This window comes from Mytilus californianus, unplaced genomic scaffold, assembly GCF_021869535.1.
Source record: "Mytilus californianus isolate M0D057914Y unplaced genomic scaffold, xbMytCali1.0.p SCAF_4, whole genome shotgun sequence".
Classification (NCBI taxonomy): Eukaryota; Metazoa; Mollusca; class Bivalvia; order Mytilida; family Mytilidae; genus Mytilus; species Mytilus californianus.
The window spans coordinates 78,759,804-78,783,778 of NW_026262690.1; the positions used below are offsets into that span (position 1 = coordinate 78,759,804).

The 23,975-nt window shown below is 30.6% G+C and overlaps 2 protein-coding genes across 9 annotated transcripts in view; one reads left to right on the forward strand and one right to left on the reverse strand.

The window, feature by feature from the left end:
* The window catches only part of LOC127738574 (dynein axonemal heavy chain 6-like), a 136,123-nt gene that overhangs the window by 84,944 nt on the left and 27,204 nt on the right, over positions 1–23,975 (forward strand). For all 8 annotated transcript variants that reach the window (XM_052249867.1, XM_052249865.1, XM_052249869.1 and 5 more), the window contains 14 exons: positions 2,315–2,404; positions 2,839–3,036; positions 3,626–3,991; positions 4,482–4,663; positions 5,278–5,386; positions 5,979–6,104; positions 6,528–6,622; positions 7,292–7,451; positions 8,569–8,700; positions 9,097–9,192; positions 9,583–9,723; positions 10,440–10,655; positions 11,108–11,226; positions 12,493–12,604. In XM_052249867.1, the coding sequence (XP_052105827.1) occupies positions 2,315–2,404; positions 2,839–3,036; positions 3,626–3,991; positions 4,482–4,663; positions 5,278–5,386; positions 5,979–6,104; positions 6,528–6,622; positions 7,292–7,451; positions 8,569–8,700; positions 9,097–9,192; positions 9,583–9,723; positions 10,440–10,655; positions 11,108–11,226; positions 12,493–12,604 (2,142 nt within the window). The remainder of the gene's footprint in view (positions 1–2,314; positions 2,405–2,838; positions 3,037–3,625; positions 3,992–4,481; positions 4,664–5,277; positions 5,387–5,978; positions 6,105–6,527; positions 6,623–7,291; positions 7,452–8,568; positions 8,701–9,096; positions 9,193–9,582; positions 9,724–10,439; positions 10,656–11,107; positions 11,227–12,492; positions 12,605–23,975) is intronic.
* Positions 19,663–23,938, reverse strand: LOC127738578 (dopamine receptor 4-like). Its single transcript, XM_052249885.1, has 2 exons — positions 22,996–23,938; positions 19,663–19,963 (listed from the first exon to the last, which is right to left on the reverse strand). Exons 1-2 carry the CDS (start codon positions 23,759–23,761, stop codon positions 19,686–19,688), a joined length of 1,044 nt encoding a protein of 347 aa, XP_052105845.1. The 5' UTR covers positions 23,762–23,938; the 3' UTR covers positions 19,663–19,685.

Below are 23,975 nucleotides of genomic sequence, written 5' to 3' on the forward strand. Positions count from 1 at the left end.
TGGTTTCTCACATATTAATCAATAATTTAATTTTGGATGTAACGCGTCTTCTGATTGGCTGACGTTGTTTTGTTTATCAGCTCATAGACATAATTCTGTCATGTGACCGTGACGTCATCAAGGTTTTTTCATGGTTTACTCCGGTTTAAAATGGAATTTAGAATTGAATTATAAGAAATGACTGTAATATTTTTTCTTCTGTCTTTTCGAAATCACATAAAAAATGTGGTGCACACTTTAAAATAACACGCTACACGGGTTATTCAGTGTGCACCACATTTTTGATGTTATTTCTTCATAGACAGAAAAAATATTACAGTCATTCCTTAAATAACAGACCGAAATAGAGAACTACCTGTAGGGGTAGAACTTAAATGGTGGTTTATAGATTGCCTTACTTTTAAGTATAAAGCTTTAAGGGTATGATGCTGGCCTTTAGTTCTGTTCATCACAAAAGTATATGATAAAGCCTTTTGCAATGATGTGGTGTAAAGCAAACATCAATCAATCATCCCATAAGTCTGTCCAATTGACATTATGTCAACAAAGTAAATAGTCTGCCTTGATGAACAAAATTACCAGAGTTTACCATTTACATTGACTAATACATGTGTTTTATCTAACATCAGTTTGGTGTTTACATCAGGGTAAGACATGTTTTTATCTGCACCAAGGATTTTTATGTAGAGCCACATTTTTGTTGCAGTTTTTTAATAGTTCAAAAGAGGAGAGATAGACTCAGATAGTAAAAGCTTTAATTGTTCTTTTGGCTATTAAGGTCAAATGGAAATCAGAAATGTTGAATAGCTTTATCTTAGTTTATATTTTTCATTTTTTAAGATATTTGTGTGCAATCTTTTTTATTTTTTTCCAGATAAATGTTTATTTACTTAGATGTGAGAAATTTAGAATAACTGAATTAGAATATGAAAACTATTTAAAAAAAAATGCTGATATTAAAAAATGATTCATCATTCATAAGGAATTATACTTTTATATGTGTGGTGAGTATGCAGGTATTTCAACTAGCAAATGGGAAATCAAATACTAGATTTTACTCTAAACTATACTTTTTGAATAGAAATTGATAGAATTTCAAATAAACATATAAAGTTACAAATAAGATACAACTTGACATATTTATAAGATATTATTGTTAAAAATATGTAATTATTAATTTATTTATAAATGGTCTGTTTTTCAGTCTTTGGTAAGTTCTGTTGCGGTCACATTAATTGACACTCACAGTTAACTTGTGTTAAAAATATAAATAAATAATGTAACACACATATATATATATATTAAAGTCAATAATTTAATTTCAGTGTTAAAAATATACACAAATAACATAACACATACATATTTTAAAATCAATACATATGTAACATGTTTAACAGAATCACTTGGAAATGAAATTATTCATGTTGCATGCACATGAAATGTTTGATCACCAAAATCCTTGAAAATAAAGTACAGGAATCAGGGAGGGGGTCCATGATTTTTGAAGGGGACGTAAATGCCTAAAAAGAAGTAAATATAGGGGAAACAAATTTTAAATGATTTTATGCTAAAATATTATGTATTTGACAATCAAAATTTTCATTTGAGAGAAACAACAATTTGACAAAACAAAATTTATAATTTTATCAAATTGAGTGACTAGATACCCAGTAGTCAAAACAGCAGATCCTGTCTGCTTTGAAGATTTTACTCTGTGTTGATATTACGCTCTTGTCTAACATTGCAGCTTAAATGATTTGTTGTCTCATTAAAAGTTATCTCCCCTAAGTGTAATGGAACTCTTAAAACTCAGGAATACAAAAGTGACTTTTTGATTTTGGCAATTCATGTATCATTATATTTATTGCCTTATAAATTTTCATAGATGTTTCTATAATATTAATGTTTACCATCTTGTGCTCACATTGTGATTGTCTTTGTGTGTTTTGTCTTGTGAGTGTGTTTGTGTGTGTGACAGTCCTGTGAAAAATATGTCAAATCTGTAGTCGATTTATCATTGATTTTACCAGATCTACCATAACAGATATTTTCAAGCTTTTATTAGAATTTTATGCCATCCTACAAATGGCTCTTTTTGACCCTTTGACTGCTAGTTTTATGTCACTTATTGGTATTGTTATTCACCAGTATCATAAATATAAGATACATGCAAGAAATTAATGTCACATGACATTTTGGAAAAACACAGCAAGGGAGATAACAAGACAAAAATGTAAAAATATTTTTTAATTTAAAAAAGAAAAAAATACTGCAATTTAGGGACAATTATTTTAGTTTATTCTTGCTGTTGTAGGCAAGTCAAATGGTGTTCTTCAAAGATGCAGTAGAGCATGTCACAAGAGCTGCAAGAGTGTTCCGACAACCTGGTGGTCACATGATACTTGTAAGTTTCAGAATTAGACCTGCAATTATATGATTATTATCTCAGGAATGAAGTCACAGTATTATGAGCGACACTAGAAACTATTTTTATTATCATTTTCTATGCTGATGTCAATTTAAAGCATTATAGCTAATTCATATAATATTGAAATTAACAGGTATATGCTATCAGAATTTTATTTGTTCTGCTCTTTTCTTAAAACATTACCATTATTTTAATTGCACTTATAAAAATACAAACTTGTAAAAAAACTGCATCATGTCATGATTCAGAAGGTTTTACAGATCACACATTATAAAATGTCGTGAAATGTAAATATCAAATATTGTTAAACATGATTTTTATCTGTTTTTTTTTTTAAATTTTGTTTAATGTTTTTAATGGTATCATTAAATTTTGACTTTGACAGTAGAAAATTCTGTTTGCTATTTTAGGTTGGTCTGGATGGGACAGGAAAGTCGACAGTAGTACAGCTAGCTAGTCATATTGCTGGATCTGAATTATTCAAACTCTCTTTACACAGAGGATATGGTATAACTGAGTTTAGAGATGATCTTAAGCAAGTTTTTAAGCTTAGTGGAGTGAAAGGACTTACCATTGTATTTCTATTAACAGATGCTGATATCGTTAAAGTAAGCAGAAATGATTTGAAACAAGAATGGGAATTGTGGTAATATATACCTGACAGAAAAGGATATCTACAAAATTCAGTTTATGCCGAACATTTGATGTGACCCAGGATTTTATGTTTCTTAAAAACTTTATTTCATATAAACATGATGATTAGGGGAGTGTATTCTAAACATAACTTTCATGCAGGCAGGTGCTAAAATAAAAAAAGTCTATTGACAAAATTAAATATTTCCCCTGGATAAATCATTGTATAACAATAGAAATTTAGTGTAATGGTTTAACAGCACCAAACATGCTTTGAGATCAACATTGCATTCTTCTATAACAAGTTCAAGGATCATATTAACTAACTCTGCATTATTATCCTTTGTTTCTGAGTTGCATCAATAAATGCACATATCAAGTTCTATATTAACAGTACTTGAATAAGATCAAATAAGTGTTAACGAATATAACCCTTAATAACTTTTTTGTGTTAAAGCGCTTTTCTTGATTTACCTTCATCAGGAACACTCAAAGCCAAAAATTTGAAAGTCAAGGATGTATAAAACCTGCAACTTTGTAAAAAAAATATTTTTTTTTTTGCAGGAATCATTCTTAGAGGATATCAACTGTATCCTGAATTCTGGTGAGGTACCAGATCTGTTTGATGCAGAAGAACTAGATGCTATCAGAATGGAATTAAGACAAGCAGCATCACAGGCAGACATACCAGACACTAAAGATTCTGTGTATCAGTTCTTTACCAGCCGTGTCACACGTAACCTTCATATTGTATTGACGCTCAGCCCTGCTGGAGGAAAGTTCCGCCAGAGATGTCGAATGAACCCAGCTTTTGTTAATTGTTGTACCATCGATTGGTATGATGAATGGGAAGAGGAAGCTATGTTGAGTGTGGCAGAGGTTTTCTTTGAGAATGCAGAGTTTATAGCTGATGAAAGTTATGACTTGAAGGCAAGTAGCAACATTTTACACCAGAAAACATTTATTTGTTATCCTGTTCTTTCTTGCATATTATTGGATTAATTGTATATTAGTTTCTTCAAGATATATTTAAAATTTTTCTTGATGTGAAAGCAAAAACTGATTTGGTAGGACTGGGTTTGATTTATCATAAAATCATCTGACTCAACTGAGTTTCAATCAAGCAATATTGATTTCAACACCTAACCATTGTGTAAATAAAGGGTTTAGTTTAGGTTGTAATATATCAACATTATAATGAGGCAGTATGTAACAGAGATGGATAATAATTATATTGTAGAAGATGGCTATCTAAAGTTGTAATTCAAGAATATAAGTTACTTACCAAATACTGACTTCAATTTCTCAAAACTGTACTCAAAACTTAGACAAAGTTTGATTTGTTATATGGTAGAATTAAACTATATTGATTTTTTTTTTCGAAATTCAAGATTTTAATTGTGAATATTTTTTTTTGTAGATCTTAAAAGAAAGGGTAGGAAGAGTATGTGTAGATATCCACAACACTATTGGTAAAGCTGCTTTGAAATACTGGGATGAGATGAGACGACATTACTACGCAACTCCTAGTAGTTATATGGAGTTCATCAGGCTTTACTCTAAGATGTTGAGAGAAAATAAACAGTCCTTCATTAATAACAAGTATGTCATTCATAAAATGTTGTGAATAAAAAAAAATAATTCTTATTGATATTAAGGATAAAAAATAATTCTTATTGATACCAAGGATAAAAAAATAATTCTTATAGATCTTAAGGATTAAAAAAATAATTATTATAGATATTAAGGATAAAAAAAATAATTCTCATGATATAGATAATTATTGAAAGATAAAGATAATTACCACAGAAATAAAGTTAGCTCCTTGTGAATATCATTGTTTTGTTGTTCAAAAATTTTATGACTACAAATTGAAATATCTTTTTAATAAAAAAATCAATGTGGTGGTAATTTAACAAGGTAATTACACAATAAAAACATCTAGAGGTCACTATAAGGTCATCAATGATCAAGCAATAGCCAAATGCTTAGTTCCAAATCATCCAAAGTCTAAACCAGTTGTTAATAAATTCAGTGATGTTGGAAGATCTAAAATAACTTCAGTTTCCCAAATAGACAAAAAAATGGAAACACAACATATATGTCTTGTCTGCAACAGCATTTAGTGGGGGGATTATAATTTCCATGTATTTTTAAGTACTGTTAAGACAACATGCGAAAATAAAATATTGTGTATTCCTTCTATGTAATTTCAGAGAGAGATTAGAGAATGGCCTGTCAAAACTATCAGAAGCTAATGATCTAGTTGGAACTTATCAAGAAAGACTTAAAACACTTGGACCTCAGATTGAAGAAAAACAGAGGGTAATGATTTTCTTCCCACAATTCGGCATGAAACCTTCAGACTATACTTGTCTGTCTAATTTTTGTTTAAAAGTTCATAGACATTGTTTCTTATTTTGAAAAAAAAAAAAACTTTGTATGCCCCTTTATAACGTTATATGCAAGCAGGGCATCATCTGTGCCCATGGATACATTCTCCATTTATTCAAATAAAAAAGACAGGTCGTGAAAATTGAAAATCAAAATTGCAGAATTTTATCTTGTTTACATGATTAATCATGACCGTTGAACTATTTAAAAATGTTGGTATTCTAACCATATTTGATCCTCTCACAGAGTAATATTATAACCACCATTCACAAAGTGGTTGGTATATTGAAAATACCTTGTCTGTCCTCCTGTTTGTTCCTCAGTCCATATCTTTCATTGGAACAATGTAATGTTTTACCATGTAAGCGCCTTCAGTCTGTCAGGTAGTCACTTCCTGATTGACAATACTTTGAATTTTTGTTATATCCACCGAGAAAGGAATTTTTTGTCACTGTCTAATAAATATGGGAATATACTTTGCACGAAATTTCATGTCTAACTTTTATGATTTACTTTTGATCAGGATACAGAGGTTTTATTAGAACAACTACAGAAAGACCAGGATGCAGTAGAACAAGTTCAGGAGATAGTCAGACAGGAGGAGGAGATCATGAAACGAGAAACAGAAATTGTACATGAATATGCTGAGGTACGATTTAGTCTACTTCAAGACGTAGCGTGATCCTAATCTGTTTATTGTAACCTTAGGTTGATTCTTCTTCAGGTGTAGTTGACCTTAGGCTGCTTAAAATACATGATGTAGGTTATTTCAGAAACAATTTTTTTGGCATTGATATCGAATTGGTATTATACATTTATTTTATAAAAGATAAATTAATGATAATTTGTTTTTTTAGTTGTTTTTGATTTTAAGATAACACTATGCCACTAAGTCTTGATATTTCTGAGAATTTAAAGAAAATAAATCTTATGACATAATGAAATTCACATGGGAATAGAGTGGTTTATTCTCACATTAAATGATTAGCAATAACAGAACAAACACATTACATCAATATTATATATACTTTATTTTCCTGCTTTCTATCATATTTTTCACTTTTTTATCCAGGAATGCGAGCGAGATTTAGCGACGGTATTACCAGCTTTAGATAAAGCAGAAGAAGCTTTGAAATCACTGGATAAATCTGATGTCAGGGTTGTTAGGTAGGTTGTATACATTGGAAGAAATAGTGTGAAAGTATTTATTAGGGCCCTGCCTAGTGGCGGGTCGCCCTATAGTGATCAGTCTGTCCGTCCGTCTGTAACAGATTGTGTCCGCTCTATATCTAGAGAACCGTTATAATTTCATACTTTATACTTGACATGTATATTAACCAACACCAGAGGGTGTGTCATAATGTTTGTACAACTTCCTAGGTCAACGGGGCCCACAGAGATGGCTCCCATCTCAATGATGTCTTAGTCTTCCTGGGTATCAATGTACATGGTTTGTTGGCTACTAAATTTTGTAGTATGAGGGAACCACAAAATCTGCAAAAATTGGTACCCCACATGAAATAATACTTCACAGAATATCTCTTGCCAATAGCTGCAAAGAAAAATTTAAGGGTTCATGGTATCTGACAGTCCCCCTTACACACAAAGAAGGTTTATTTTGTAAAACAAATATTGTTTCGAACTTGTATACAGAAGAGTGAAACACAAATTATGTTCTTAACAAAATATAGCTAAACTTTATTTTAAACTGATTTATACAGGAAAAGTGCATTGATAACACCAAGATGAAAGTATGATGTAATAATTTTTTTTTAAGTGTGTTTACAATTACTGATTATACATTTTGAGTATGTTGCATTTTGTAAATTTTTCTAGGACATATGCCAATCCCCCAGAACTTGTGAAGAGTGTTTTGAGAGCTGTATGTGTGCTGTTCCAGAAGAAAGATGATTGGGCTAATGCTAAACAAATGGTTAAAGAACCAGACTTTCTTAAAAATTTACTGACTCTTGACAAAGATCAGTTACCAGGGAGGGTAAGTACTGCACACCCTTTAAACTTGAAGAGAAGCAATAAAACCACTGCTGATTTATTGTGCATGTTCAAATGAAAGGCATTTACTCTATCACAATAATAATGCATCAATAGACTTATAATATTGCAATTTAAAGTCATTAACTGTTGAAAAATTAAAAACACATTGCTAGGGAATAATTTTTGGTATAAAGCAAGTGCATTGTTATGGAAATTTTTTTACCATCCAATTCCAATTGTTGTCTTTTTTGTGAAAAATGAAACATCAAGACAACAGACATACTAGTACAAAAAACTTTTACTTGGATATGAAAACAATCTTAATGAACCTAAAACTGTACATTTTTTCCTATTATTTTTTTGTCAAGCCTGCGACTTTTGTCGCAAAAGCGAGACATAGCGATCCTACATTCCGTCGTCGTCGGCGGCGTCCACAAATATTCACTCTGTTGTTAAAGTTTTTCAAATTTTAATAACTTTCTTAAACTATCCTGGATTTCTACCAAACTTTGACAGAAGCTTGTTTATGATCATAAGATAGTATCCAGAAGTAAATTTTCTAAAAAAAAAAATCCTGTTTATCCGTATTTTACTCATAAATGGACTTAGTTTTTCTGCCAGTTAACATTACATTCACTCTGTGGTTAAAGTTTTTCAAATTTTGATAAATTTCTTAATCTATCCTGGATTTGTACCAAACTTGGACAGAAGCTTGTTTATGATCAAAAGCTAGTATCTAGAAGGAAATTTTGTAAAAAAAATTTCCTGTTTTTCCGTATATTACTTATAAATGGACTTAGTTTTTCTTCCAGTTAACATTGCATACAGTCTGTAGTTAAAGTTTTTAAAACATTAGTTAGATTCATAAACCATCCTGGATTCTTACCAAACTTGAACAGAAGCTTCTTACATTCAAAAGATAGTATCAAGAGGAAAATTTTTAATAATTATTTCCCCATTTTTGTTGAGCCTGCGACTAACAGCAAAAGAAGGCGAGACACTGGGTTCCACGGAACTCTTACGAATTTTTTAATCCATTATCATATTTCTTAAAAGTTAGTAATAGTGAATCCAAAGTACTTTAAAAACTGTCAATGGAGAACTTCATATATTTACAGGTTTTTCATAAACTGAAGAGATACTCCAAACATCAAGACTTTAATCCAGTGACAGTTGGACAGAACTCTGGACCCTGTGAATCTATCTGTTTGTGGGTTCTGGCATTGGAACATTATTATGAAGTCAACAAGGTAATATACACAAACTTTAAATGCTGATGCAAATAGTTGGAAGATGTCACAATTATTGTAAAGCAAGAACCTTCACATTTTGCATTTCTGATTCATTTCGTAAGAAAATTATTCTGTAACTGTACAAAAGTTTGTCTTTCCTGGGGCTTTCTTAAGATTTACAAATGTAAAGTGCTCAATAAAAAAATCCACTTAAAAAAAGTATTCTTAAGAAACAGAAACTTGATAGAAATAATCTTTGGAAACATTAAGAAAACAAAATAAGCTATGGTGTGTAAATTCCCATAGTAAAAAAAGTAGTCATATGAAATATTCTGTTGAACTGTGAATTAAATTATGTTGCATTTTTCTCATTGAAAGTTGTAAGGTTTACTTTACAACTTTGTTTTTTTGCAGATGGTAAAACCTAAACAAAAGCGTGTTGAAGAAGCAAAAGAAGCACTTAAACTTGCAGAAGGTAGTCTTGCACAAAAACAAGCTAGTCTTCAGAAGGTATGCTTTATTTTAATTTGAGTAAGACATCAACCCAACAATGAAAAATGACATCTGAAGGTCAACAAAAGGTCTGTAGTCATATACAATTGTCCATACCATATGTCAAGCTCTAAATGACCTTAATTTTCTACAAATTTTGAATTTCTTCAACATAGACCACCAGGGATGGACAACTCCTTAATGGACACATAGACTAAGAAAAACATAACATAACAGGATGTCCATTTGGTCATTCAGCATTGTCCCACCTAAAAACAGCTTAAAATTCAAGACATGTCATTTTTTTGGTCAGAAAATTAAGAAATTGCAAAACATAAACAGAGTATATTACAGTTTCCAATATTAGTCCTTTCTTCATTTGTAACATTAAATCATTTTATAATTCAGATTCAGCAGCATTTGAACATGTTACAAGACAGATATACAGAAAGTGTCAATCAGAGGGAATCATTAAAACAAGAGAAAATAACTACTGGACTACGATTACAGAGAGCTGCTGTGCTGATTGATGCCTTGGCTAATGAAAAGGTAATTTTTTACTCCCTGGTGTCATAGTAGGACTCAATGCAAATGAAGGAAAAGCTGACTTTGCAATGTATTTACTAATAAAAGAAAACATATAGAGAAAACTATTATTAAAATCTACAAGTCTAGAATTTGAATATCAGTGCAAAATCAACATTAGATGCATGAAAATGTAACTTTGGCAACACAAAAAATGAACTTTATGTAAAAACATGTGCATACATTTTCAGGGAAAGATTTATTTGATAGATTGGCTGGAAATTGAATGATTATGTTTAGTTCTTCCAAACTTACATGTTGGTGTTACATACTTAATCATTAGATGTTGGTCAATTAATATCAATTTGGCCCACAAAGCAATTGAATGGAAATTCTGTTTGTGTATGACTATTGTTGTACTTCAAATATTGAAGTATATATCTCTTCCCTACTTAACATTCACTATTCACAAGTAAATATCATCAGCTTCAAGTCAAAATAATGTATCTAGGTATGCCATCCCTTTAACTTATAACTTGTGAACTGGCAAGTTATAAATCCAACTAAGCATGTCTGTCTTGTTCAAAGCAAAGTATATTTGTATATAATAAGCAGGTTGTCCATCCAAATATGTGTATAATTTTGCAATGTGATGTTTTAAAAGTACCCATTAATCAATCAATTAGTCTTAAAGAATTCGTGTACATGAACTAATACCTCTTCTGCTGTATTATGTGTAGGTCAGATGGCAGGAGTCTGTGAAGACATTAGAACTAAAGTTACAAGGACTGGTAGGAGATACATTAGTTGCTGCTGCTTCTGTAGCTTACATTGGACCATATACAGCTAAATATAGAAAGGATCTGTTGGTGTCATGGGTAGACATGTCTAAATCTGCTCAGATTCCAATCACTGACAAGTTTGATCTAGTCAAAAGTACTGTAGACGCTCATCAGGTAAGATATAAACCTAATTGAATAATTCTTTGTGAGCAAATTTGTCAAGTGCTTCAAGATCAACAAGAAATGCATGCGCATCAAACTTATCAATATTCACGATCAATTACCTAAGCCAATTGCCCAAACCACATAGAAATGTACATTACACAAATGCTCTGTTCTTTGCATAAATGTGTTATTTATTTCTACATTACACAAATGCTCTGTTCTTTGCATAAATGTGTTATTTATTTCATTCATAACCCTATTTTATGGTTTTTTAAGGACATGTTGTTGATCATTTTCTGATATATCTGTTTTACATGTATTTAGTGTAACAAAGAACTTTTTGAAAAACTGGAATAAAATGGGGGAAAAAGGGGGGGGGGGGAGATTTAAAAAAAAAAAGTTGAATATATAACATTGTTAAAGATAGGTATAGGACCTAATCAAATGTATAAATATTGCAGGTTTTGAAGTGGCAGAATGAGGGATTACCACATGACAGCCACTCTACAGAGAATGCTTTAATAGTTAAGAAAGCCCAGAAATTTCCTTTGTTCATTGATCCACAAGGACAAGCTTTCAAGTGAGTTTTTCCGTTATTGGTGTTGATTTTTTTCCAAGGCTAATAGTCAAATATTTTGTTCCTAGCTCAAGTTTATTTGTTATACTGAAAAATGTATATATTGAGACAGAATTATTCAATTTACATTATTGATAAATCATATCAGTTGCTGGATTTGATAAAAAGTATCTATATATTTATACCTAGTGTCTGCTTCTCCCTATTAAAGCCAGATACCAATTTTGTGACATGGGTTTTTATATTTCCTTTAATATTAATAAATTTTATTCTTGAAATGAAAGGTTTGTAAAAAAATATTCCTTGCTTTTGATTCCTTTATTTAAACCCCTCCTTAAACTATATTTGTATAAAAGTACTTATTAAAGATGAAATCATTGATTAATTCCTGGAACAGAAAATTAACAGAGAAACATAATAGATTATGCTACACATATTATATTTTCTCTGAATTTAATACTTATTTGATCATTATCTTATACCTAATCTCCTCTTGTGTATTGGGAAAAGGTAGTGGAACTAATAAGAAATATATCACATAGAAATCTGTGAGAATTACTGCCTACAAGGTCTTCTGGGACCACTGGAATGATGTTAGAATTTTTTATTTTCACTTTGTTTTAAACGATAAAATTTGTAATGTCCTTTGAGAAAGAAATTCCGATATGAAAATATGTTTATGGGATAATTTCTATTTCATTATATAATTGATTTTACTGTTCTCATGATTGTTTTTCTTTGATGATATTTTAAACCTAAAATTCTTGATGGAAAATTTTTTTTTTTTAAGTTTGATTACTGTATGTGTTATTTTTAGTCCTTTATTGTTATATTGTTAAAAAGACAGATTTAGAAATTTTCTTTACAGTAAATGAAATAATGTTTTATTAAAACTATGATTGATTATTATTTGAAAAAAAAAAGACTTTACTTTAAATATAATTTATTTTACATTTCTAAACACCAAAGATTTTATAAATCCTCTATTTGTATATAACATTTAACGTTTGTCAAATTAAACAAATATTTATATATGAAATTCTACCATATTTATCGAAGGATGTAGGAAAAATATATAATTTATCGGTGACTGATTTTCTATGACATCTTTGCAATGATACAGTTACAAACCAAATTTGAGAAAACAGTCACACTGCTTTCGGATAAAGTATCTTCAAAATGATTGTTTGTCTGTGTTATATCCTAATTCACTATTTCGTATAAATAATACTAGATTTTAACTTATCATTGAATATTTTATTCCCACAGCTATATAAAGGAAATGGAAGGAGCAGGATTGAAGATAGTAGCAGCATCCGACCCTAATTATATGAGAACTTTAGAGAGTGCCATTAGAGTTGGAGAGGCTATGTTACTGAAGGTCTGTACCTGATTTGTTCCTTTGGAAAATAGCCCCTTTATCTACCATTAATCTTATTGCCAAAGGGAAATAAATAGATTTTTATAAAAGATACAACCATTATACTTATGGCCCATTTTTTTCTATCAAGAGTTAACTCTTTGTATAATGCTTAAAGTAAGTGCTGTGTTGGTACCAGTTGTAAAGGGATCTGATTATAGAGATCCAAAGAAGTAGGTAGATGGGTACACATTGGCCTTCAGATTTTAATGTTTTCTAACCAGGAGAAATGCTACAAATTTCGCTTAGAAATATTTGTGATATTATTATAAATACAAAACAAATTCACACATCTCATCACAAATTATGAAGTTAGGATCCCTTAATCATATAAAAATAAGGAGATGATTGCTAATCAGACAACTATCCATTAGAGTTCAAATGAAGTGGATGTAAATTTATGCATATTAGTGTTGTAACATCATTTTTAGTCCAATTTTTCAATAATTTTAACACTTTTAAGCATAATTTACTTTGGCGGCAACCCATGATCCAGATGTTTGTTTTTAGGGATAAGATATAAACATTGGCACCTTTTGGTCACAGAGCATTTTGGATTGTAGGTTGCAGTCAATGTTCTTTAAAGCTTTAGGTCTGAAAAATGATCAAAATATTTGTATTTTGACAACATCTCAAAAATGTGCTTACTTTGGAGTCTAATGATTTAATCTTATGAAGAGATTTGTTTTACTTGGCATTAGGGATTTTGAATTGAATCCATTGAAGAACCAAATTGTGATCTTTTTTGATAATTTAAGACAAAGTTGAAAAAATTGCTATTTGTTGCCAAAGTGAACCTTGTCCTTTGCAGAAATGCAGAAAATATGAAATTTCCAGAACATAGAAAATACAACAGAAATATTTTGTTTTCTCTCTAAATGATTTAAAGGAAGTATACCTTAACTTAATTAAGTTTTTCTTTAATGATTTACAAAATCTTGATATTTTGGGAGTTTTACTGCAAGTTAATTTAAATGGTACAATGATTTTTTAGCAAATTATAAAGGAATGTAAGAAAATGTATGTTTATGTACATTTCTCTACTTTTATTGAAAAGAAGTATCTATTTTAAGATCCGTCTAGATTTAGCTTGCATATATATAAATTTTGAAATAAGACACTAACTTAACCTTGAAAAATTGTCAATAATTTCTTTACCTTAGATAAGCTTGCTTATATAATAAGTTTGAAATATGAGACTACCTAAACCATGAAAAAAATCAATGTTGTTGTTTTTTTTTTACTTATTAGTGTTTTCTCAGGTGCTTCAACTCCTATAGACTGATTAATTTTAGAAATTTTACTACAAGATATTGTTTAGTGAGCTTTCTACACTTATTTGGAGGTTTTAAGTGCGTTATTTATATTTTTCTATACTCAATTTATCAACACAAATACTAATGTCTGATTTATTAGAAGACTTTCAGTTCACTTATTTTTTTTACTATAACTAAATTGATTTGTTTGCTGCAAAAGAAGATATAAGATATAAAATATAAAGCCAAAATATTGTATTTTTTATAAATATTATTAAATTGAAGTCAGATGAATAATTTAGAATTCTAAACTATTTTGCCAACAATGTGAAATTTGTAGTCTATTCTGTGATCTGTGTAACTGAGGAATGAATCTACTATTATACATGTACTAACATTTGTTTTAGATAGTGTGCTATTAGATATGATTATATGATAAGTATTCTTCAGTTTTATGTTTAGGTTTGGAGTCATTATAAGACTCCTTAAAAACTTTTATAGAATAATCTTGACCCTCATAATTTGTGCCATTTGTACAAGTTATCTTCCCTTTTGCAATAGTCATTTCCCTTTCTATATCACAAACAGGCAAATGATAAATATAAGTTGTGCAATTTTGCTTATTTTAACATGTAGTAAATATGATTTATTACATATTTGCATTTGAGGGAATAAATGATTAGTTTATTGTAACAAACTTGTTGGGATGGGAGGTAACTCTTAGTCTAAATCATTAACAATGTAAGTTCAGGGATGAATATTACCTTTCGGGTGATTTAGAACTTGGCATATTGTATAGACTTGGTCAATTGCGTAAGACTGTATGATTACTATTAGGTGTGTTTTAGTTTTTTTTGTCCTGGGGTTTCAGTCTTATTGACATATACCAAACTTCTCCTTTCATTCCTAATCATTATTTGCTTCTCTAATTAGTTATCATGCAATGTTTGTGCATACTTTATAGCTAATTTTTCCACGATTAATAACATGTACTCTGTTTAAACAGGATATGTTCTCCTTAGTGTTATATTTTGTGTTGACTTTAGCATTGATTGACAATCATATTATCTGTTTGGTAATTTTACACAAAAAGGGTAATTAAGGATGTTTAATTTAGAAATGTCAGATTTTATTGTTGACTTGTAGTCATTGAGATATCTCGTTTTAGTCTTTTGTTGTTGTTCATTGATAAAAATTTTAAAAAATATTTGGAGAACACTTTGAATGTCTAGCATCACTAATGGTATACTGTTTCTGAAGTCAGTTGGGGAAATATGAAGTTTTCAAAAAGAATTCCAAAGCCCTGTGATAATTTTTGTACCTGTGTCCTAATCTTTTTAATGCTATTATACCCAATTAAGGTATGGACATAGTAAATCTAGTGATCTGATTTCTAATAAAATTGACTTCAATAATTCTCTCATTCCATATACATACATTTGTACTTTTTAATGCTAAGATGGAAGAAGATAAACAATATTTGATATCAAGATTTGAGGTCAAGGTTCAAGGTCACTTGATAGTGATCTATGGCGATAGGCACTGTAAACCCTGCCTTTTTGCTTCAAATCTTCATCAAACTTAGTTCAATGATTTGTCTTTTAGAATACAATGAAATCTATTTAAAATCAACTTTTGGAGACAGAATTATAAAACTTTTACGTATTTATGGATTATTTTGCTTATTTTAACATGTACCCCGGTAGTAACTATGATTTATTACATATTTGCATTTGAGGGCATAAATGATTAGTTTATTGTAACAAACTTGTTGGGATGGGAGGTAACTCTTAGTCTAAATCATTAACAATGTAAGTTCATAAATTGTAAAACTTTTATGTATTTATGGATTACATTCTGTTATAATACCCTTGCTCTTAAAGTGGGGCTATATTGCAATTACCTTGTCCGTCTGTTTGTCCAACAAATTTTCATTATACTTTTGTCAAGAACTACTAAACAGAGCAACTTCATATTTAGTCTGCAGATTAACAGTGATTAGTTGTAGCGTGTGTGCACTTTTCAGATCTGTCAGACACCTACTCCTTGTTTTCTGATTCATTGATAATTATTTCAGTATGTTGAATGAACATAAAAATTTTCATCACACATTTCTTCAGTGCTACTTCATATTTGGTTATCAGCTTGACTATGATGAGTTGCATAGTGTGAGGGTTTTTGGATTTGTGGGACACCTTCTTACTATTTTCTGATAATTATGCCCCCGCCGTAGCGTTGGGGGCATTAAATTTTACCCTTGTCCGTCCGTACGTACGTACGTACATATGTCCCAAAATTGGTTTCCGTTCTATAACTTGAGTTTGCCTCAACCAAATGTTATGAAACTTATACACAATGCTTATTGCCACAAAACACAGATCAAGTTTGAATTTTGGTGGCATCACTTTAACCGTTCTAGAGTTATGCCCCTTTATAAATGGAAAAATTGCAAAATTTTTATTTTCTTCTAAATATCAAGTAATTTTTAAAATTGGAGTTATCTTCCTTTGTCCATGATTATAGTTGAATCAACTACAATCAATGCTTTATACAATGCAATGTTTAATTTTAACTTCCACTGATAAAACACAGATCAAGTTGAATTTGGGTCGTGTCACTTTAACCATTATTGAGTTATGCCCCTTTATAAATCGAAAGATTGCAAAATTTTGAGTTTCCATTCTGTAACTTAAGTTTGCCCCAACCAAACATTATGAAACCTATACACAATATTCATTACCACAAAACTAAGATCAAGTACAAATTTTTTGTTTCTGTTTTCTAACTTTAGTTTGCCTCAACCAAATGTTATGAAACTTATACACAATGCTTATTACTACATAATACAGATTAAGTACGAAATTTGGTGAGAACACTGTTACCATTCTTTAGTTATGTCCCATTATAATCATAAAAATTGCTGAATTTTTCGTTTCCGTTTTCTAACTTTAGTTTGTCTCAACCAAATGTTATAAAACTTATACACAACCGTTCTAGAGTTATGCGTGTTTACAAATAGAAAGATTGCTGAATTTTTAGTTTCTGTTCTCTACTTAAGTTAGCCTCAACCAAATATTATGAGACTTACACACAATGCTTATTACTACAAAACTCAGATCAAGTTCAAATTTGGGAAGCGTCACTTTTACTGTTCTTCAGGTATGCCCCTTTATAACTATATGCTATGCAAGCGGGGGCATCATCTGTGGACACATGTGGACACTATCCACATTTATCTGAATAAAGAGTGGAGGTATGCTTAGCAACCCATTTGGGTTTTGTTGGATTAATTAAACATTTGGATATTAGATAAATGATATCAGTTGAAGGTTTGAATAAGATATTTTCAGGAATAAAAACAAAATCTACTCAGTTGTCTATATTTAATAATTTTTTCAGTTTTTGAAAGTTTATTTATATTTTTGTCCATTTGTTGTAAAGTATTCATAAAATTGAGAATGGAAATGGGGAATATGTCAAAGAGACAACAACCCGACCAAAGAGCAGACAACATGCCTGTCTGACCTGGTATACCTGACTGTGACCTCATTTTTATGGTTCAGTGATTCATCCTAAGTAGTATATGCAATAGGTCAAATATATTTGATAGGAAGTCATTCTTCTTTGACCTCAGTTTCATGGTTCTCTGATTAACTTTGTAAGGTTTTTAGGATTTTATTAGTGTTATGAATCCCAATATGTTTTTTCAAATTTATTTGGTGCAGTCATCCAGAAAAGTACTTGAATTCTGCAAAATTTGACCATAGTTTAACCTGCGTTTCAAGGCTCAATTATTAACTCTATGATGGATTTTATGCTTCTTTTGATGTTATTGATCCCCATGTCTTTTCCAAACTTGTGGCTCTGTTAGGCGTTCATCCAGAAAAAGATTTTAAATCTTGTATGATTTGGAATGTTTCACTTTTATTCAAGTGTTTTATTAGTATCATAGGCTATATACATACAAAGATCAATATCTAGTTAACCTTATGTTGAGATATATATGTCAATTAATATGGTACCATTCTCCATTTGCCTCATCTAGTAATTTAAATTGACGATTAAATATTTTATTTGAGATCCAATGCATTTTATATAAGAAAATAATCTCCCTGAAGAATTTCATTGGACTAGCTGCTGTTTATTTTTTCCTCAAGATATTATTGATAATAAACATTGTTTTTGCTGAATATCATGGTTCTGTTTATTGCCCGAGTTAAAAACACTGTACAAGTTACAAACAATAACTTCTGAAGATATCTGTTGTTTGATTAATGCCTTTTATCCTTTGATAATTATCCTCAATGCAATATTTACAATTCATCAGGATCATTATAACCTTGGCTTAATTTCATCAGATTAATGGGACGAAAAAAGTTGGATATTGTTAAATTTATTTTCTATCGGAGAACTTATTGTGAATGTATCAAATTCATGATGAATTGGGGTTAAGCAATAATCAATCAATTGATTTATCTAAGTGAAATTTATGTATAAATTTTTTTTAATGAGGAAATTACTTCACCTTTGTAGTGTAAACATGGCTTGATAAGATTTCTGTCTTGGCTTAGTTTTGTTTTTCAGTTGCTGTATCATTGATATTTTACTTTACATTACCTGCTATTCATATTAAATCTTCCTTTGTGGGGTCTTATATATTGGAATTATCAGATTGCCCTGTCAGCCAGCTAACATGGTAGTTATTACTTTAGATAGAAAAAAGGGGTAAAATACTATATCATCTTTTGGAACAACACAAGTATGGACTTCATTTTCATGGTGTTCTTCTTTTGTCGGAGTCATTTTTTTCTTCTGAAGTTTGCTGGTTCTCTTCAGGCACTCCTGCCTCCTCCACCAATAAAAACTGACCACCCCAAAAAAAACTTAGAGGGCTGAAAGTGGCGTTAAGCACCAATAAAAACAAAAATAATCAATCAATCTTTTATCAGATAACCAATGATTATAAGATAGCCACTCTTACTAGATGTAGAAAGCATTCTTTCAAAGTTCCTGTTAAATTAGTATTTGTCATATTTGTGGATAAATTTAAGGACATGTGGGACGTTGGTCAAATTAAATAGCCCCTCAAGGACAAATAATCAAAAGACATTTACAGGTCAACATATTGTCTTCAACAATAGACATGTACAGGTCAACATATTGTCTTCAACAATAGACATTTACAGGTCAACATATTGTCTTCAACAATAGACATGTACAGGTCAACATATTGTCTTCAACAATAGACATGTACAGGTCAACATATTCTCTTCAACAATAGACATGTACAGGTTAACATATTCTCTTCAACAATGTGTCCATACATTGTATCAAACTCTAAATACACCTGTGTTGTGTAGACATGTGTCCATACATTGTATCAAACTCTAAATACACCTGTGTTGTGTAGACATGTGTCCATACATTGTATCAAACTCTAAATACACCTGTGTTGTGTAGACATGTGTCCATACATTGTATCAAACTCTTAATACACCTGTGTTGTGTAGACATGTGCCCATACATTGTATCAAACTCTAAATACACCTGTGTTGTGTAGACATGTGTCCATACATTGTATCAAACTCTAAATACACTTGTGTTGTGTAAACATGTGTCCATACATTGTATCAAACTCTAAATACACCTGTGTTGTGTAGACATGTGTCTTGATGATATTGCCTAACAATGGATGACATTCAAGATGGCCATCAGTACAAAAAAAAAACAGTTTCAATTTTTTATCAATTTTATAAAGACAAGACTGATTTACATTCTTTGGAATATCAAGTATTAATTGTTTCGACATGAACACCACTTTTAATGAGTACCATATTTGTTGTGTATCCAACTGTACAAATTTGATCTTGGACAGAATTCTGTTTCTTGCAGCAAAACACTGACTTGAATCTCCTTTTCACTGATGATATTTGAAAGGCATAAATGATTGGATCTAATAGACTGTTGAAGAAAGCCAATCCTGACGTATATATTAGAATTACTCCCTTGTCTGAATTTGATTTATGGTACAGTTTTCCCTCCACATTCAAGATCACCAAAATACCTGTTAAAAGTAAATATAATGTATAATTGCAGTCTCCAAAAATTGCAAAGTTCATAATATAAAAAATATTCTTAGATAAGAAATGAGAATAAAATATCATTGAATCAAAGAGAAATATTCTACAGAATATTTTCAATCTGCCACTTTGAAGGTTTGGAGGGTTAATGACAACTAATGAGATTAAAAGATGAACAAGATCTAGATTTTGAAAATTTAATCAGTGCCTGCATCAGTGATGTGTAAGCTCTATAGATTTCACTTTGTCTGTCTGTTAGTCTGTCTGCCTATGATTGTTTGAAAATAAAAAACCTCAAAAGTGGATAAGAGGACGATGAAATTTTGCACAGTTGTCATGCAAAATATTGACTTTTTAATTATAGAATTAAAACAAATATATCTTTTTGATCTTGGATTTCAGTGAAAATTTATATATTGGTATAATATGCTATTTCAAGTTGATTCCCTGTGTCAAAAATAATCTGTCAGCAACTATTTTTTAGAATTGCTGCTGAATTATGTGAAAAATTCATAGTGCTCGGATTTTAAGGAAATTTGATATTTACGTAAAAAATCTTGAATTATTTTCTGGTGTCAAAATTTGCTACAAAAAAAATGAAACCACAAGAATATTTATGCTTTGTTTGCATCTGTGTTAATTATTTGTTTCTATCAATGATGATTAACTGCACTTAGTTCATTTCTATGAGCAATAAGTTCTAATAAATAGATAGATAACGGCAAATTAAAAATGTGCAAGCTGGGCCCTTCCTGACGTGTAAGTTTTCTAGTTTAATGAAGTGAAACATGATATTTTGTTTACAATAACAATTGGAATCTGAGAACATCATCATTAATTTACATCTATTATGAAAATGTATTTCCTGTGACTATAGCTTTATAAGACTAAATGGAGTTACTGATTATTTTACATATTTTGTTTTGCTCCTTACAATTTCATATTCCCCAATTGTGCATTATAACAAAAAAATTGTAGAAATATTTGTAGATTTATTGAAACGCCTTTTAATAATTCATTTCTCTTAATGGAAAATTTAGTTTAAAGTAAATTATAATCCATGAAAGTAATTGACGACAATTCTGTGTTTTGGCAAACATTGTGATAGAAAATTTGGTAGATAAGTGAGCTTAAACTCTCAGATTTACAAGTAAAGCTTGTATACTGCGACCAGTTATTGGCAAGGGGCCTTTTATAGCTGACTATACAGTATGGGTTTTTCTCATTGTTGAAGGCTGTACAGTTGCCTATAATTGCTTACATCCACTTTATTGAACTTTGGTGGATAGTTGTCTCATTGGCAATCTTACCTCATCTCCTTATCTTTATATAGATTAAAAGGGTTTCGTTTTTTAATTATATTCAGTTGGTCCATATAAAAGTTCCTAAGATACAGCCACACTTCTGGTAAAAAATTCCTTCAGTAAGATAACATAGTTTATTAAGTAGTGATAGAAAAATAAAACCAAAATGTGTGTCTTTCATTGCACACCATGCCTGCTCAGTGAACTGTAAAATCTGGGTCAAATTAGTACTAAGTTTTAAGTTGATGTGACCACAACATCATGGAAAACTACCTTAAACTAAAAACTTTAACCTGATACAGGATGGACGGAGGATTAACAAACAGACAAAAGAATGCACAGACAGGAACACATAATGCCCCCTACTATTGTATGCCTGGCAGTAAATACCTTTTCACTAGACCAGCTCAGATGTCAATCATAGTTCATTTACCAATTAGTTATATAGATTTCTCTTTAATCTGTTATGAATTAATTATATCTTGTCTAGCAGTATTAACAATAAACCTTCGTCTGGTCAGCATTTCTAGGATAAAGTATAGAGCATTAACAATAAACCTTTGACTGGTCAGCATTTCTAGGACAAAGTATAGAGTGCTGGCTAAGTAAGGTATTATTATTCACACTGCTGGAGGATTTATAGAAAATTCAAAGGTTATTATAAGCTTAATTCATTGGCAACCAATTTCAAGCTGAAATAATATCATCTTTTTATAGCATTGTCAGTAAATTCTTCTTTCTTTGACTTTTAATCAAATCTGTGATTTTTTAGGATTGTTGGGCAGTGTACAATAATAGGTCAGAACTTTAATCGGGTTTTTTTGTCAGTTTAAATTTTTTTCTGCTAAAAATCGAGTTTTACAGCAAAGGTCACACATTTATTGAATAAGCATGGTAATTTTAAAACTTATGGCTAATGAGATAAAAAGTACTAAGAAATGACTGAGGTAAATTTCTTGACTTCACTGTCATAGCTTTGGGTTACAATGTTTAGATTGCAGACAGACATCCTTATGAACTTTTGTCATCATTTTGTTTTGGACATCTTGCTTTTTAAAGAGTTTCATTGTCGATTCTGAAATTGAACATGTTCTTATGAGGTTTTACAGTCAGTTGGTTTTTGACCCCTAAATGACTGCTTATTATTAATTTTACAGATTACATTACCTGATGGGAAATGAGTAAAAAGTCTTCCTTACAACACCCATACAAATTCAAGCCATTGAATATTGAAGGAGGGTTCCTTGTAAGGTACTTAAGGGTTTGTTTTTACCGAAGTGTAGACTGGACAACCAATATTGCTTCCAGCAAAGGACTAGGTTTTAAAATGTAATCTGTTGGAAAAAAAATTCATAAGAACTGCTGAACCTTTTGAAACTAAATATGAAATGAATATTTTCTGTAAAATACTCAAGAAGTGTTTTTTAATTAGCATAACAAGGACAAAATCTCACCAAAGATACCAGGTTTATTATTATACACCAAATACACTTTTCATCCACACATCACTAATCAGTAGCCCTTGTTAATAAAAAAAAATGTGGAAGGCCAATTCAAACACCTAATTGAGAGCATTGCAAGCCCCAAAAAAAATCTAATGTGTTGTGCCAAATAAGACTGAAGTCATCTATTGCCTGGGGGTTAGAAAACCCTGAGAGTTTTTAATAATTCAAAATTTCATGAAAAATGCAAGAACTTTATTAATGAATTACCTGTAGGAAGCCACATAAGAAGGTATACTCCTATAATAATACTGATTGTTTTGGTAAATTTCCATGATAATTTATCCTTGGCATGTGGATGTACCATTCTTTCCTGTATGACTATCTGTCGGGAATGTCTGTGTGCCACTTTGAAAATGTGGCTGTAGAGAATAAGCATCAAAATGACTGGTATAAAAAATAAAACTACAACCATTCGAAGATAATCTTCATGCAGGGTGCCAAAGAAACTACACAATAGATCATCCCCATTGGTTTCCTCAAAATTGTTTTTCCATCCAAATGTTGGTACTAATCCTATAAGTATAGCAAATATCCATACAGAAATACACGTTGTCAGAAACGTTGATCTTTTACACAGTCTGCTGTAATGTAAGGGTTTTATGATTTTAATGTAACGGTCAACAGTCAGCGCTAACAGATGAAAACCCGATGATATGGCCACTGTAAGTAAAAGACTGTATCTAAATCTACACTCTAAAGTATTCTGGAAATTTGACATCGTGTATACTGTATTATACAGCACCAAAATTCCCGTCAGAAAATCTGCTAATGCCAGACTAAGTAAAAGGACATCTGCTGTATTCGTCAGTTCATGTTTTCGTCGTATCGTGTCGATGACGAGAAAATTGAGAAATAAAATCATAACACCTAGAATTGTTGTAACGATGTTTATGATTAAGTAGGAAACTGTAACTCCATATCCATTGAGAACATAGAATAAAATGTCTTCTTTATTGTCTTCTGATACATTCATTGTCGCATACTGAATTGTCTGCCTTGCGGAAGACAGTTTTTAGAACTTTTTCCATGAAATAAATTCCATTGGTTGCTTCAAAGATGACTTTTTTTGGATGGTTTATTAATAATTATGGTTGTGAATATCAGGTATTTAAGAATCAGTTCATTAATTTTCCTCATCACATTTTGTTGATAATTTTCTGTGACAGTATATAATTTTTCCAATTATC